The sequence below is a fragment of the Typopeltis vanoorti genome, chromosome 9 (genome assembly GCF_054136105.1).
Source record: "Typopeltis vanoorti isolate ZY-2024b chromosome 9, IOZ_Tvanoo_1.0, whole genome shotgun sequence".
In the NCBI taxonomy this organism is placed as follows: Eukaryota; Metazoa; Arthropoda; class Arachnida; order Uropygi; family Thelyphonidae; genus Typopeltis; species Typopeltis vanoorti.
In genome coordinates this window covers 53,166,324-53,182,902 of record NC_143557.1, presented here as the reverse complement: position 1 = coordinate 53,182,902, position 16,579 = coordinate 53,166,324, and the positions used below count along the sequence as shown (strand labels likewise).

Sequence of the window (16,579 nt, the reverse complement as noted above, 5' to 3'; positions counted from 1 at the left end):
GATTTCTTTTACATCTTCTGCATAAACTCCCTTTATTAATTTATATATTTCTGTATTTCGTCTTTTCAGCCTATTCAAATTTTGTAACTTACATATCTCAGATTCTGATAAGGAAGCACTTTTTTTTATAAACTTCTATCCTCACTCGACAAACCAGTTACTATTTTGATCACTCACTTCTGAAGCTTCTCCACTACTTTCACCTCCTCAACAAACCCAGATGTTATCATTTCACTGCCTTATAAAGAGGGATAATTTCTTGCAATATGTCCTCTGAACTTCAACTCTGTCTTTCCCATTATCCCTAAATCCCTAGTCTTCAATTTCTTGAGTTCAAGTTCCATTTATATAATGCACAACCTTTAGTTTATTCATCCCAAAGTGCATAACTTTCCACTTGAATATAATAATAAACAACATATATGAGAGACTTTTTCTTTTGTAGAAATTTCCCAATATCAGTAATATATAAATGAAGACCAAACAAGAAGAAAATAGGAGCTACACGTAAGGCATGGTCTCAAATACATTTTGGTCCTAATGATAAGTTATATAAAATTGTCTAAGGGTAGGATAGATGAATAATTTCCCATATAAGGAGGATGGGTTTAGTCTATTGTTTCTGTTCAGTTTTAAGTTTTCTTTTAGAATAATTTGTATAATCGTTGAAAGTTTTTGTGTAGGATCTTAGTCATTTTCCAAATATTCTGTATTTGGTGGAGATGGCTTATTCAACAAGTCCAGATTATTGGAATCTGATGGAGTTGAAATGATCACAACAAACAGTTGCAGATCTGAACATTTTTACTGAAGTAATATTGGCCACAAGTGTCGGTATTTGATAAATACCACTTATCATTTGCAGAGCCTAGAAGGGAAAAAAGTTATTAACCATATGAAAAGCCACATTTGAGTCCAGCAGACCAAGTAGTTTGGTGATCCTCTCAGAAATACCCTTCATATATTGGGATGACAACTTCCCTGGAGTCAGGTGACTCAGAAACTCAATAACTGTTAATGACCTTGCTTAGAAAGGATTTAGCAAATCTGTTGGACAAGAAGCTCTTAATAAAATTTCTTACATCACAATCATAGAGCAAAGCATAAAGAATAAGCCCGACATATGAGATACTTAATGATGCTGGATCTTTTGAGAAGGATGGTGATGTGACTGAGCATAGATATAAAATCCTGTGTGGGTGTTCTTCCAAAAGCCAGAAAATTGAAGCTGCTTTCTGGCTGGCTAACAATAAGCAAAAAAAAGTATGCATTTTATTAAATGCATTCTTTTTTTTAGAATTAAAATCATTATTGTTGGATTCTGATAATATAGAGATTGGAGTAATTATTATTTGCTTCAGAATCCAACATGATCTTCCATCACAAAGGCTAGACTTGTAAATATTATTTAATGTAAACAACTTATTTTACAATTTAATATTCATATAACTACCTTTAATTTTATCTAATATTTAATTAATTAATCAAAGATATATGTATTAATAATGAAAAGACTGTATTAAATATTATTAAGCTATTTTAATTATTACTATGTTAATATTATAAGAACTTGTATTTGATAATTTAACTGCGCATTAATTGAAATGTAAATATTCTCTATTTATTCCTGTTGGTAGAAGTTTAACGTTATGTAATAGCTCAATTTTATTATGTTTTGTTTTGTTGTCATGGAGACGCATGTAAGTAAGCGAGCGCGAGTTGGAACACCACGTGAGGAGAAGGTTTATTGAAAAGAGTTTTAGATCACAAGAACAATTTAGGCGGGAAGAACAGATATATATAAGCGATGAATGCTGAAATTATAGAGAATTAAGAGATAGATTAGAGAGAGAAAGGAGAGGATTGGCATTAGGTTGGAATTGGAGCATTCGGGAATAACAGTGCGATAATAGCGAGTCGGCAAGTCACTCAAGCAGCTAATAAAGTCTACTAGTCGAGAGGCAGTTAGCTAATAAATTGTAGAATAACAATTATAGCTACGGAAGACAGCTGAGTGACTACTAAATAGACTAGCGATAATTGAGTTGAGATTCAATTTCAGGGCCGACCTTTCAAGGACATACAGAACCTTGAAGCAAAGCACAGAGTTATTAGGGAATGGTAGAGGCTGTAAAATTGAAGTTTACTGTTAGCTGTGTTTAGAATTGGAGTGTCTAAAGAATTAATTGAATGCCGGAAGAGTGAACAACTGTGCATATAAAACCTCAAGTTAAAGAATTATTGTGTGTTGACTTATTTCATGAGTGATCAGTAGTACTTTATGCAAGAACGTTTGTTTCTGTGTATTGGGACCGATAATTAATTCAGTTATTAATTAGAAGATTTGTTTAATGAGTGACATTTATTGTTTAAAGTGTTTACAGTTATAAAAAGTGTTTGCGTATAAGTAGATGAAAAAAGAAGATTTTCGGTAAGAACATTCCAACCATTAATATTCCTATGCAGAGATGAGAGTGTGTTTCATCCGAGAATTTCCTTATGTTAACAGTAACTATTGCGAAGATTAGCTGAAGTGTAAATTTAAAAGTTTTGCTTGTAAAGAGGTGTTACTGTGATTTTATTATATTTGGAACTTAAGAAACTGTGAGAAGACTGTATTAGAGATAACAAATTTACCATTGTCTGAGTTTGTATGACAGTATTATCAGAAAGGCTGAAGTGTTTATAATAACTTAATTAGTGATTTGATCTTAAATGTATAATTTGTGATTCTAAAATTAAATGTTCGTTTTTGTTAATCTAAAGTTGTATTTTGCCTGAATCTCTTTTACTGCACCATTCATAAAATATTCGAACCAAAGCGGGTAAATTAAATAAGTCAAATATACTTGGCCAGTATATATAATAACAACATATTAAGGAGAGATAGTTGAGAGTTGGTTTATCTTCAATTCTTGAACTGATTCAGATATAAAGTGGTGCAGTCTTTAAATATAAATTTTCTTTATATTTGAATTAGAAATCAACTTACAACTTATCAATTAGTTAAGAACATCGTAATAGTAATTATGTCGGATCCAAAGTATAGATTAAGAAGAAGTAGGATCCAACGTTATGAAATGATCATCACTTTTTTTTATTTTATAAAAAAAAAAAAGTGATGAGGAGTGATAGAAATCTTGAAGATCTGAAGAGAACCCTGCCATGCCACAGAAATATTGTTTTGGAAGGATTTATGCTATCAAGTCCACAGATGGAGTAGTGCCTTGCTAAGACATTGGTTTGTTTCTGTTCCAATGTGAATTGTTTCTATAGTGATATTATTAAGTGCTGTGTGCTTGTCAGTAATTTGTGCTCTGAAGATGCTAAGTAGAAAAACCAGTGAACCATTAGTAAGCTAAATAAATTAATTATACCTTTTTTTTTCTTTGTGTTGTTTATACCATGAAGTACCATTATGGTCAGGTCATTGCATGATTCCCACCTGGATGATATACCGTTCATATAATTCTCAATATTTCAACTACATACTCTCTCTGTTTTCTTTGTCATTTTCCAGTAATTCTTTCATATCCCCTCACATTCCATACTTTTCACTTTTTAAATAATTTGTTCTGGACAAAACCACTAACTCATTTACTCTCCCTTCTCATCAACCACATCTCTGATAATGAAATGAACATATAATATTGCCTCCTTACTCTGCCTTTTTCACTTGCTAATATTCTCCTTACTTTTTCCCCTCTTGTCTCTCCTTTCTTACCGTTTTCTGTCTTACCTTGCTGGATACATCTTCATGTGCCCAAGCCCACACTTTATCTTGTTAAAGCTTCTATATAAACCTTCTTTCACTCATTAAAGTCACCTCACTATTCTCCTCATCATTCTTCACTTCTTTTGAATTATCTTTTGTCTGATTTCACGTTTGTGGAATCTGAAAAAAGATGATTCATTTTTCCTTCAGCTTCACTTTGCTCTCTGCAACGCTCACCTTGACTGTACCTTTTTTTTTTTTTTTTTTTTTGGTTTTTTTTTTCACTTGAAAGTGGGAAAAAAAAAAAAGGCACAAAAATATAAGTTGAACCGCATTTCCACTTTGCACATACATTTCTGATGTTCGCTCAGATAATACGTGAAGTAGCCTTTTTTTTCTTTTTCATTAAAAAAAAAAAAAACCATTGTTGGTCTTGTATGACTTAATAAATGAATCATGTGAGACTATTACTATATGGACTTTACACACATTGAAGCAGGTGTAAAGTATATTTCACATTTTATTATATTATAAGACTAATCCTGGACAAGGTATAACAAATTAAAAATACTTATTTCAGTGCTATGTGAGGGTACAGACAGTCAAACAAAGATGGCTTTCTGGATTCCCATATCTCAGACGAGTAATGCTAAATGGTCAGGCAAGCCACCACCGCAATAATGGAAATAATAAAGGTGTTATGCAAATCTTGCAGATAATTTACATTGATCTTGAATCATTGATCTTTCTTATAACAGTATAAGGAAGTATACAGTAGTAAACAACAGGTTTGCTTTTGATCTGATGTCAGAACTACTCTAAAACAATCTTATTCCCAATATTCTTTTTTACAAATCCATCGAAATTTGGTATCAAATTTTTTATTTTCTACTTGTCAGCTAACATCTGAAACATTATTTATCAAGTCAAGAAACTCTAGATCTGTATCATTGTTTTCATCAGAATGTAGATTATAAATGTTTAAAGTGTTTTCACTTGGTTATACTATAAATTAAAGATGCCAAGAAATTCTATTCTTGTTTTCATCCTTTATCCAAATATAATCAAACAAAGTTTGTGCATGAAGTAGCTTCGTGACTGTCTGCTTATATATAGAGGCTAATGACTTCACACCAGTTGCCTTAGTACCCCATAATGCAATGCACGTATCCTTACAGACATGTATAATGCTATGCATTATACATGTCCGTAACAATATGTGCATTGCATTATGAGATACTAAAGCAATTGATATGAAGTTATTAGTCTGTATAGAAGTAGCCCAGTCGTGAAGGTACTTCACATGATAAAGGATGAAACTAAGAACATAATTTCTTGGCATCTTTAATTTGTCGACTATAGAGAAGTTTAACCTTTATTACTTTCAGCACTCTTCTTTTTGCTGTAGAAACATCCTTACCACTTCTGTACAGAAGATTATAACAAAGCTCTATATTTGTAGTTCAATTCAATAGTTTGTATGTTTTTGGCTTTTGATATAATGCATAGCATTATACATGTCTGTAAGGATATGTGCATTGCATTATGGGATACTAAGGCAATTGGTGTGAAGTCATTAGCCTCTGTATACAAGCAGCCAGTCATGAAGCTACTTCATGCACAAACTTTGTTTGATTATACTTGGATAAAGGATGAAAACAAGAATATAATATTGTGCAAAAAGTGAACATTACATGCTCTTTCTCATCTCAGTAGTGTTGGCATGAAGATATCAGTGAAAAAGTGCTGCATTTATTGTAATAGGACTAAATGTATCAGAGTTTATTCCTCTCAGTAAATGGCAACTTTTTTATGTTCAAATTATCTGTTTTAATCTGAACTGGTACTCAATGACTATATTAATCCAATGAGAGGTCACAAAACCTATACCACAGCAATGCTGTGTATGGACAAATGGTTAAAGAAGGAATCTGTTAACATGTTTTTTTTTTTTGAAAAGATGTGGATTGTATTCATTGGAGAGTATAAGGAAGATTATTCCAAAGGGCAGAGAGAGGTAGATAAAATGAAGGAAGAAGATCTGAAGGTGGTTTGATAAGTCTGGAGTCGAAGTGAGTATGGATGTTAATCAATTTACTATGAAATGGCTGCTCTGTCCTTACATGATTAGAGGAAAATGGAGGAATTGTAGTGACTAGGTTGGTGGAGCAGTACCATGAAACTGCCTACATAAAAATGGCATAATACACAAACAGAATCTCTCTCTCTACACACACACACAGGGGGGGGGGGTTCAAAATTCCACGTATAAACTTTGAGGGGAGGTAGAGAACATCAAAATCAACCATATTCACATATTAAAGCATGACCGGAAACGCCACCGGAAGGTACTAACAGGAACGCAAAGATACAGAAATAACACAAGGCAGTAAGTAGCGTAAAAAACTTTATTAAAGCGTAACTGAACAGTTCAATAGTAGTTGGATACATAATATGGTAAATGAGGTGCATGTCTGCCATCTCATGATTATTAAATACTTAAGGAATTCACAGTGTATATTAGAAATATATAAATCAAACTTTAATATATACTTTCCAATATTTTGGCCATCTTCATGGGAATTTAAGATAAAGACACCTACACAACAGCGTGCATGTGTCTTTATCTTAAGTTCCCATGAAGATGGCAACGTGATGTTGCCGAAATATTGGAAAGTATATATTAAGTTTGATTTAATTTATATTTCTAGTATATGCGTTCAATTCCTTAAGTATTTAATAATCATGTTTAACCAGTGTATAAGCCTTTCTACAAGAAAGTCTGCCATCTCAGTGTTTAAAACAATGCATGTGCTTCGTACGACGTCGAAAGCTTGAATGAGGAAGCCCCAATTGCTCACATGGAGCGCTGACGAACAGCACCACCTATCACTTTCCGGTGGCATTTCCAGTCATGCTTTCCTATGTGAATATGGTTGATTTTGATGTTCTCTACCTCCCCTCAAAGTTTGTACGTGGAATTTTGAACTACTCTGTGTATATATATATATATATATATCTGCAAAAACAAAAAAAAAAGTGATTAGAGGGATGCTGTGACAGAAGGGTGATCTATTAAATCAGATTCTCTTGCCTCTTAAATCCTAAAGTTTAAGAGTCAAGCAGGAGAAAATTAGTGCTTTGAATGTTAAAAAAAGTATGTGAAAATTACCCCTCCCCCCCCAAAAAAGGAAGGGGGGGAACATTATCTAAAAATCAGCAAGTATATTAGGAGCTTTCTTCTGAGTTATAAGATGGAACTGTGTTTTGATAATGTTGAAGCTCATTAGTTTATCTTTAACCCCATTTGAGAATGGAGAGTTCAAGACATTGGTTATTGAACAACTTGAATCATTCGAGTATACTACAAGGTTTCCTGAATGAATAGGGTGAATGGAGAGTGCAGTCATCAGCAATACCATGATTAGTATTTGTGCAAGTGGTTAAAGAAGAGAGTCATTGGACATACCTTAGAATGAGTGTAAATGAGAGTACAAAAACCCTGGAGTACTCTAACATTGATGAAGAAATCTAACTAGTGAACCATAATATGGTAAATTGATCATAAGACCTCAGTGCCAGTCATGATGGGAAACATAGTGCAACCATGTATGTTTCCCAGATATTTCCATGGCCTGTGTCCAAAGGCAAGTAAGGTTAGCGTGAATGCATTAATATTCCAATGTTGACATTAACAGTAATTATTGCTGTTACTCATCTGAAGTGTTTTAATCAGAAGCTATCCATGTACCAAAATATATTCCAAAATATTGTACCAAAAAATATAAAGACTTCCGCAGGAACGTATCTCATTCCGAGTTAGGAATAAGATACGTTCCTGAGAAAGTCTTTAAGTCGGATTTGTATGTAACTCGGATCCCTGATGCACAGCACATATACGGTAATGATAATAATAATAATAATAATAATAATAATAATAATAATATAATTGCTCATACGTGGCAATACAGTGTAATACTGTAATAATAAGTTACTTAAACTATTGTACTCTTCTTTTAATTCAAACAAACAGACCATAAAAATAAACACATACAAAAAGTATAGATAGGAGATAAGAGAATTTTTTTTTTTTAAAAAAAAAGAATAATTAAAGGTTAACACTCACTTAATGTTGCATTAATGTCTTGCTTATTTATTTTGAGGCAAGAAGGTAGGCTAACATTAATTGGAAGATGATGGAATAGGGAATAAGCCTTAAATGCAGAAATGATTCCCTGGCTCATTGGCTGTAGTAACAGTGTATTGTTGAGTGGTAAAAATATGAATTTTACATTCGGGTGTAAAAGTCATATAAATATATAAAATTGTGCACAAGAGACCATGTAAACCAGGGGTCTTCAACCTTTCAGACAGTGCGGGTCGCATTAAAAATTTCAATTAAGCCTTTGGGCCACTAAGCTATACTGCAGTATTTAGAATTGTAAGATGTTTGTTAAATTGTGAATGAATACAATTCACTAAGGAATGTTTCATTCATAATTTGACAAGTTAAAACCCTTGAAAAGGATATGCTTGCATTTTAGTATAAGTTGTATATAGCCTGACAAATGTTGGATACCGTAATTAGTCTAAAACTTGTGAATATTCCCACGTAAAATACCTACAAAATTGTATGTTAGACAATGAGTTTGATATATACATATTTTATGTTAGAATTGATATAAAAGTATTACTGTGTAAATTGCATATAACCAACTGAGATTATAAGTCAAAGTACGCAGGCAAGATACCGTATTAGTAAGTTTCCTCAAGCGGTCACATGTGTGCATACGGCACATGACAACCTAAGTTTACAGGGAAGACTCTACGAAAAGGCAAGACCCACGAGTGCAAAGGAATAACGTGTCGGGTGAAAATTTTGGGTTACAAGAAGTCCCAGCAGGGATTGATATAAAAGGGATGGACCCCCCCCCCAAAAAAAAAAAAAAAAAAAAAAAAATTTAGCTTTTTGTCTGGAGTCTTGTTCTCTCTCGGTAGCAGAAGTCGGAGGTGTCAGGTCATGATTAGGGGGATCGCGAATTCCAAGCCCTACAATGAACAAATAGAGGATTTTCGAAGCAACGGGCAACTCCCGGAAAAGATACCAGGTAGCGTACATTAAGGATGCAGAATCACCTCACGCTAAGAATATTCTAGGCATAGATGATCAGTATGCAGACTCCATGAGGACCAACCTAAGCTGACAGGAATTTTAACCTTAACATAGAGGGAAGAAAATGTTTGGAAGGAAAGGAATCCAAGAATCGAAAAACAAGCATGAGGAATCCTCAAGTTCGGTATAGTAAACCTTTAATCAAGAATTGTGTGAGAGGAAGATAATTGTAACTTAAGAATCATAGACCTTCATAAAGTTTTGAAACTATCTAAAATTAAGACAAAACTGTGATAATTTAATCGTAGTCAGTGAACAATATGTGCTATGTATTATAATTGTACTTGTGTTGATTGCTAGCTATGTTTAAGAGCTGTAGAGATGTCTAATCCAGACAGCTTGATTAACACCTAAAAGTCATTATTGGTTTTATAATCTAAGAATGCGAGCTTTGAATCTTTGAACATAATGTTTTTTGTAGTATTAATTACTGTGTGATGTATATTGATTAATTTTACTTTGTAATCTAGTAGTACAATGATAATTGAAAGTTCTTTATTCCGTATAATGAGCATTATGTTAAATAAACCAAATTAATAAGAGCAAAAGCCTTTTTATATCAACTCCTACCGAGACTCCTTGTAACCCTAAATTTTCACCCGACACGTTATTCCTTTGCATTCGTGAGTCTTGCCTTTTCATAGCGTCTTCCCCATAAACTTAGGTTCACGTGCCGTATGCACACATGACCGCTTGAGGCAATATACTAATACGGTGTCTTGCCTGCATACTTTGACTTTATAATCTCAGTTGGCTATATGCAATTTACACAGTAATTCTTTTATATCAGTTCTAACATAAAATATGTATATAACAAATTCATTGTCTAACATACAATTTAGTAGTATTTTACGTGGGAATATTCACAAGTTTTACACTAATTACAGTATCCAATATTTATCAGGCTATATACAACTTATACTAAAATACAAGCATATCCTTTTCAAGGGTTTTAACTTGTCAAATTATAAATGAAACATTCCTTAGTGAATTGTAGTCATTCACAATTTAACACTTTCCAGATTCACAAGGAATGATAGTTTACATAAAATCCTATAAAAATAAACAAACTCAGCTCTAAGAGCGTAGGTAGGAGTCGGGTTCCTGATAAGTAAATACAAATCAATACTTAAAAAAAGATAATTTAATGAAGAAAACATTCATTTTTTACGATGGCAATGTTTTACCTTGACCAGCTTGTCGATGTTGGCATCAATGTTGGAAGTCGCTATGCACAGAGTATTCTCGAGATGTTGGTCCGTAATCTGAGTTCTTGTCTTGGACTTCACATGCTTCATTCTGGAGAAGAACTGCTCACATAAGTATGTGCTTGCTATCAAAGCTCACATCTTCAAAGCATGCCAGCGAAGATTAGGGAATGTGTCCTCAGAAATGTAGTCTTTGTAAAATGTAAGCAAGGGCACATTGAATAATTTTTCTCTCAAAGAAGAGTTTTGGGGTTAAAGCAGCTCCATTTTTACTGAGCCTGACATTTCGGCAGTATTGACACTGAATGGCATTGAAATTAAATCTAAAAAATTCTAATTTTATGAAAATCACTAAATCTCTCTTTGAACTCACTTCGCAACGTCGCTGATTTTGTAGCGTATTCATCAAGAGATGAACAGTTGGACTCAGCGAGAAGCTGAAAATGAGTTAAGTCTTTTTTTGAGAGTTGTGCTTCCCAAAGTTTGAGCTTGGCCACAAAACCTTTAACGTGATCAAACAGAGTGTTCACCAGTTGATCTTTGGATTGTAGCCACGTATTTAGGTCATTCATATGCAACGAGATGTCGGTCGCAAAGTCAAAGTCTGTCATCCACTTCGGATCGTTAAATTCCTCAATCGAATTCCTCCCTTGGTTTGTATGAACTGCTGTATTTCGCTCCTTAAGTCAAAGCCTCTTTTAAGAACCTTCCCTCTACTCAGACAACTCACATCACTATAATAAACCACATCGCTACGATCTGCTTTGCACTCTTGGGTCAAAAACTCTTGGAATTGATGATGTTTCAATCCTCTTGCACTAATAATGTTGACGACAGTTACAATAACTTTCATGACATTCTCAAATCCAATAGTTTTTGTGCACAAATTCTCCTGGTGAATTAAACAGTGGTAATGGACAAAATCTTTACCTTCTAGTTCCTGTTCTTTCCATAGCAGCACAACAAACCCTTCATTCTTTCCTACCATAGCAGGGGCACCATCAGTTACCACACCCTCGAGGTTGGTTAAGCTGAGGTCAAAATTGGAGCGTTTTCTTGGCGGCTTCAAGAATATCAGTGCCTTTCATCGTTCCCTTCATAGGTATGAGCACTAGCAGTTCTTCTGTCACATTGAATTGTTGATCAATGCCACGGACAAAGATAGCCAGTTGTGCTGTAACCTTCACATCTGTGCTCTCGAAAGCAAGTGAATATGGCATAAATTCGGAGGACCGTTTTTTTAAAGTTTCTTCGATGTCATTGGCAAGTTCTTTGACACTTTGTGCTACAGTTACCCCAGACAAACTCGGTTTTTTAAACACTTCCTTATTGTTTGGGCACAGAATATCCCCAGCAGTGATGAGACACTCTTTCACAAACTCGCTGTCCAAGAAGGCTTTTGATTTTTTAGCAATTTTTTCAGCTTACATAATTTACTTTGACACACACTTCGCTCTCTTTCCTCTGCCTTTTAAACGTACCCTACCAGCATTTTAAATCAATTTGGAGACGGTTCACTTTGTCCGCATGAAGCTGTCCTTGAAGGTGATTGAAATTGGTTCCATGCTTTGTCTCATAGTGTCATTTTATATTGTATTCTTTTGTTACTGACACTGACTCATAACAAATTAAACACATTGGCTTATCATCGATCGGCACAAAAAATGACAAATTGGTCCACTTTTCATTAAAATCCCTACAAGAATCACTTGATTTATGCTTTTTACTCGTAGACGCCATAGTGATGAAAGTAATGAAAAAGTATAGTAATATAAAACCACAATAGGCTATGACTGACAGGACGAACCTGCATGCTCTTATACACGAATATCACACTGTTCACGACCGATTGATTGTGGATGAGATCCTTTTGTATTTATATGAAAATAACGAAGTATTGAGAACCTTCGAGATGTATCTGGAAGGCACTAGACAGCGCACTTGAACGAACTACTGCTTCAGCTATTTACCTGCGACATTAGTACTAGCTTATTAAATTAAGTACCGCTTGGCGCTGGTAGATGGCTGAAGTAGCATATCTATTTAATATTTATTTTTATAGGATTTTGTGTAAAGTATCAAATGCACAGCGTTCCTTGTGAATCTAGAAAGCATCTTACCATTCTAAATACCACAGTATAGCTTAGTGGCCCGCGGGCTTCATTGAAGTTATTTTTTATTTAATTGCGTTTTAATGTTAAGTAGTTATTTTTTCAAAATGGCCCGCAGGCCATGCATTGAAGACCCCTGGTTTAAACAATGAGACCAGCTGCTAGCGTAAAGATGCTGCACCAACAAACCGCTTATGCCATGCAGGTTTGTTTATATATGTGGAAGAAAAACTAGTTCCTGATTTATTAATTTTATTATTTAATTAATTATCCTTATGGAGAGCCTTGAGAGTTCATTCGTAAGTAGTATGGAATGCTGTAAGTCATGTCGTCCATAACCCGGGGGAACCCCTGTATATACAAAAAGAATAGCTTCTGGTTAAAAGAGGGAAAATATGAGTTCTGTATTTACTGAGATATATACCTTCATGGCAGATGGAATGATTTTTTTTGATTTTTTAATGGTCAAGATTATCAGTGTGATAAAGGGAATTTTGCAGGCATAGACTTCTATGGCTAATTGGTTCAAAAGACATATTTCGGTGATTACACCATATTTTTTATTATTCAGTTATACAATATACTGAAATAATAGTTCCCGACAAGTTTCGTAAATCATAGGATTTACATCTTCAGGGGTAAATAGTATAATTTAGAGTTTAAACAAGGGAAATTAATAAATACAAATCATAACCGTCTGGCTATTATAGCCAGATGATTATGATTTATTTTTATTAATTTATCATTTATCTGGCTATTATAGCCCAGACGATTATGTTTTGTATTTATTAATTTCTCTTGTTTAAGTTATACTATTTATCCCTGAAGATGTAAATCCTATGATTTACGAAACTTGTCGGGAACTATTATTTCAGTATGTTGTATAACTGAATAATAAAAAATGTGGTGTAGTCACCGAAATATGTCTTTTGAAAGGGAATTTTTTTAAGTAACTTAGATTTTTTTTTTTTTTTCAGCCATATTTTCCCTCCTTACAAGTGATAGACCATCCTAATAGGGAAATCAGTTTAGATCTCTCTCTCTCTCACACACACACAAAAAACACTGTCCAACAAAGTATTGAGATGGAGATAACAGTAAATAGAATGTGAATATTGCAGTTATTATCCATCAGCACTTGCTAGCATTCTCTGTATTTGGTTGTATTGATATAATTAAATAAATTCTATATATTTGTTATATTGTCATTTTTATAAAACGGTATACTTAAATTTAGTCATTTTCATATAGTGTTTATTTTTAATTTTAGGAAGAAAATCCTGATATTTTCTCCATTATAGAGCTTAGAATTCATAGCAACCATGGTAATATGGATTACACTTGTTTGTATAGGTTTAGAGTGCATGGCGAGCACCACTGATGCCCTAGAGTGAAAGGATCAAAGCAGCTGTGATAAAAAAAAAAAAAAAATAATAATAATAATAATAATAAAGACAATATGATCATGTATGTAAATGAAATACTGAACTATTACTAATTGGTCTACCTACCTACCTCAAGTGCCATTATTCTATTCAGTATGATTTTCATCACTTGGAGAAGTTGCTTTATGTTAATTATTATTTAAGTGAAAGAACAACAAACTGTGCTTAATAAAAAGTTCTCATGTTAGGTTGATGTTCAACATTGGCTCAAGGAAATGAAATAAAATTGCATTTTCTTTCATTTTTTCCAATAAATTGAATACAGTGAATTATTAGTTCATATATAAAATTGACTTAAACTTATAATGGACTTCAACTTTCAGATTTACAAAAAAAAAAAATAATAATAATAATAAATTTGAGTTTTTACTTGATTAAAAATGAATAAAAATGAATGTAAAGAAGTATTAGGATATTTTGTAAAATGTTTTATAAGTTCCTTTGAGTTTCACAGTCTAACTCTAGAGCACAAGAATCGTTTTTACTTAATATTCTAAATTTTAAATATTTATGTGTAGATTTCATTTGTATAGTATTTCTTAAGATTTCAGATGCCATTATTGTACAGTATATTGAATGTTTTATTTATTTTTATATAGTATATGGTTTTTCATTGTAATTACTCATGTTTTTAAATCAAAATAGAAAATATGGATGAATATAAAAGAAGAATATTATAACTCGTTATATAACTGTCTTGTCTCAGGTTCTCTGTGGCATTCAGGATTGTAGATACTGTATAAGGAAGAGTTTTATTACAATATGATTTTAACACTACTTTCTAAGACCACATTCTGAAGGTTACAATACAACCCTTATTCTTTACCCCTTAATTTTCATTCTTTCATTATAGACTTCTTGGCCAAATATCACTCTGAAAACTTCTTTATGTGGATATACTGCACTTATTCAGCAATATTTTCAGAAGTGTCAAGAATTATGAATATTACTTGTGTTGAACTAAAATAATAATTTAAGTCAACAGCAGGTTAACAAATATGTATAGATTTCATTATTTCTGAGCTATATAATATTGTTTCTTGGTAAAAAGTGCTCACGTGCACCAGACTCCAGTTCCACTCTTTTAAGAAGGAATGAGGACAGCAAAGAGAAATGCAGCATTTATATTGCACTCATTGCAAACTAAGTGAAATAATATTTCTTTTTGTGTTAAATGAGTTGAATAGCACTTGAGACTGTATAATGTCTTTAAATTTCGTGATACAATCTCAGACATAGTTGCATGATTTACCTACTTCCTACTCTATACTTAGTTGAAATTCTCTGCTGAGTTTAGTAACACTAAGTTTAGTAAATGGATGGGAAACAGAGTACTCAGAAGAAAACTAACTAATCAATCATGGCCCAGAACCTACTAACTCAGTGCTAATAAGAAAACACTCATTAGGTAAGTCATATACTGATTAATTATCTCTCTCTCTGCCCAATGAAATGTATATGAGTTTGTTCTCCTCTGTCTCACATATGGGTTCAACTAACTCAATCTCTACTATATTTTTATCTTCTGCACGTGCATGTACATATGTACGCACGCCACATACACATAGGTTATTATTATCTAACCTCTCTTTCATCCCTGAGTCATCTACTTTTCTTACAATACTTAAACGCTCAGTTTTTGTTGATGATTGAAAGCCATTCTACTTTTTCTGGTTTATGATATAAACTAAAAATAAGCACCTGATATTTATACTTCATTAATTTTTTATTATGCTTTCCTGAAAAAGTTTTCAACCAAATGCAGGAATCCTGTCATCTCCATGTACTGAACTAACTTATTTACTGCAACTAAATGTAAACTGGCATGAAAGAGATAACATGTATTATGTTATGTTATGTTACATTAACATATTCTGGTATTTTGTTTCTCTATTTGTACATCCAACTGATTGTTATAGCTCAATTAAAATGTGCAGGTATGTTACTAATTTTTCTTATGTCATATCAAATTATCAACAGTTATAGTCCTTTTTATGTGTCATTACTTCACTTTACTAGAAAGATATACTATGAGTTGACAGTCTGGTATTTTTTTATTATCTTTTTCCACAGAAATAGTTAATAAGAATTGGGATCTGTTCTTGGATATTTATCTTTTGAACAAGGGCTGGTATACTACACAGAGGTTTTGTAATATTTTGTGTGTGTGTGTGTGTGTGTGTGTGTGTGTGTGTGTGTGTGTGTGTGTGTGTGTGTGTGTGTGTGTGTAGGTTATATATAATATACTTTATTGTAAGTAACTGTAAATATGATATATTCATGATACACAGCATCGTTTCTGTACCACATGTGATTTATTTGTCAGTTACATTTATATTCTTAAATGTTATCTTCCATTATTCAGCACTAGTCTTTTGAAGAGCTTTTATTGGGGTTTGAATTTATGGAAAGTTATTTTTATAAACCTTTGTGATAAATCCCCACTAGAAATAACTCTTTTTTAAAAATTTTGTACATTAAAAATGCTTCGGCATATTGTATTCTTATGTAGTAGCACTTCCTTTTTTGTTTATTCTGAATGAATGTAATAAAATATTGCTCTTCAAAGCTAACGTTCCAAGATATTTGAAATTCATAATCAAAACTTAATTAAAAACTGTAATATATATTAACTGAATTCACATATCATCATTTTCATTACATGCCAGCAAATGTTGGACAATTGGTAGAGCCTTTGCTACTAATGGCTGATGCAAAAGTTAAGCAAGTTTGAGCGTGGTTAGTAGTTGGAAGGGGTTTGATGCTGTTGGCACACTCTCCCTGATGAGTCTGGACTCCCTGGAGGTGTCACATAATAATAATAAGTATTAATTTAAGCATTTTAGTATACAAAATTTGAGACTTTTTCAGGTATATTCAACTCTCACTACAACTCCTAGCACATACTTGGAAGAGTTTGTTATAAT

General features: G+C 32.9%; 1 protein-coding gene across 1 annotated transcript in view; it reads left to right on the top strand.

Moving 5' to 3' along the window:
• Positions 1-16,218, top strand: part of LOC150103050 (uncharacterized) — a 320,792-nt gene extending 304,574 nt beyond the window's left edge. The window contains exon 19 of the mRNA XM_090397384.1: positions 13,478-16,218. Within this exon, the coding sequence (XP_090253510.1) occupies positions 13,478-13,588 (111 nt within the window). The 3' untranslated portion in view covers positions 13,589-16,218. The remainder of the gene's footprint in view (positions 1-13,477) is intronic.
• The last annotated feature ends 361 nt before the right edge of the window (positions 16,219-16,579 follow it).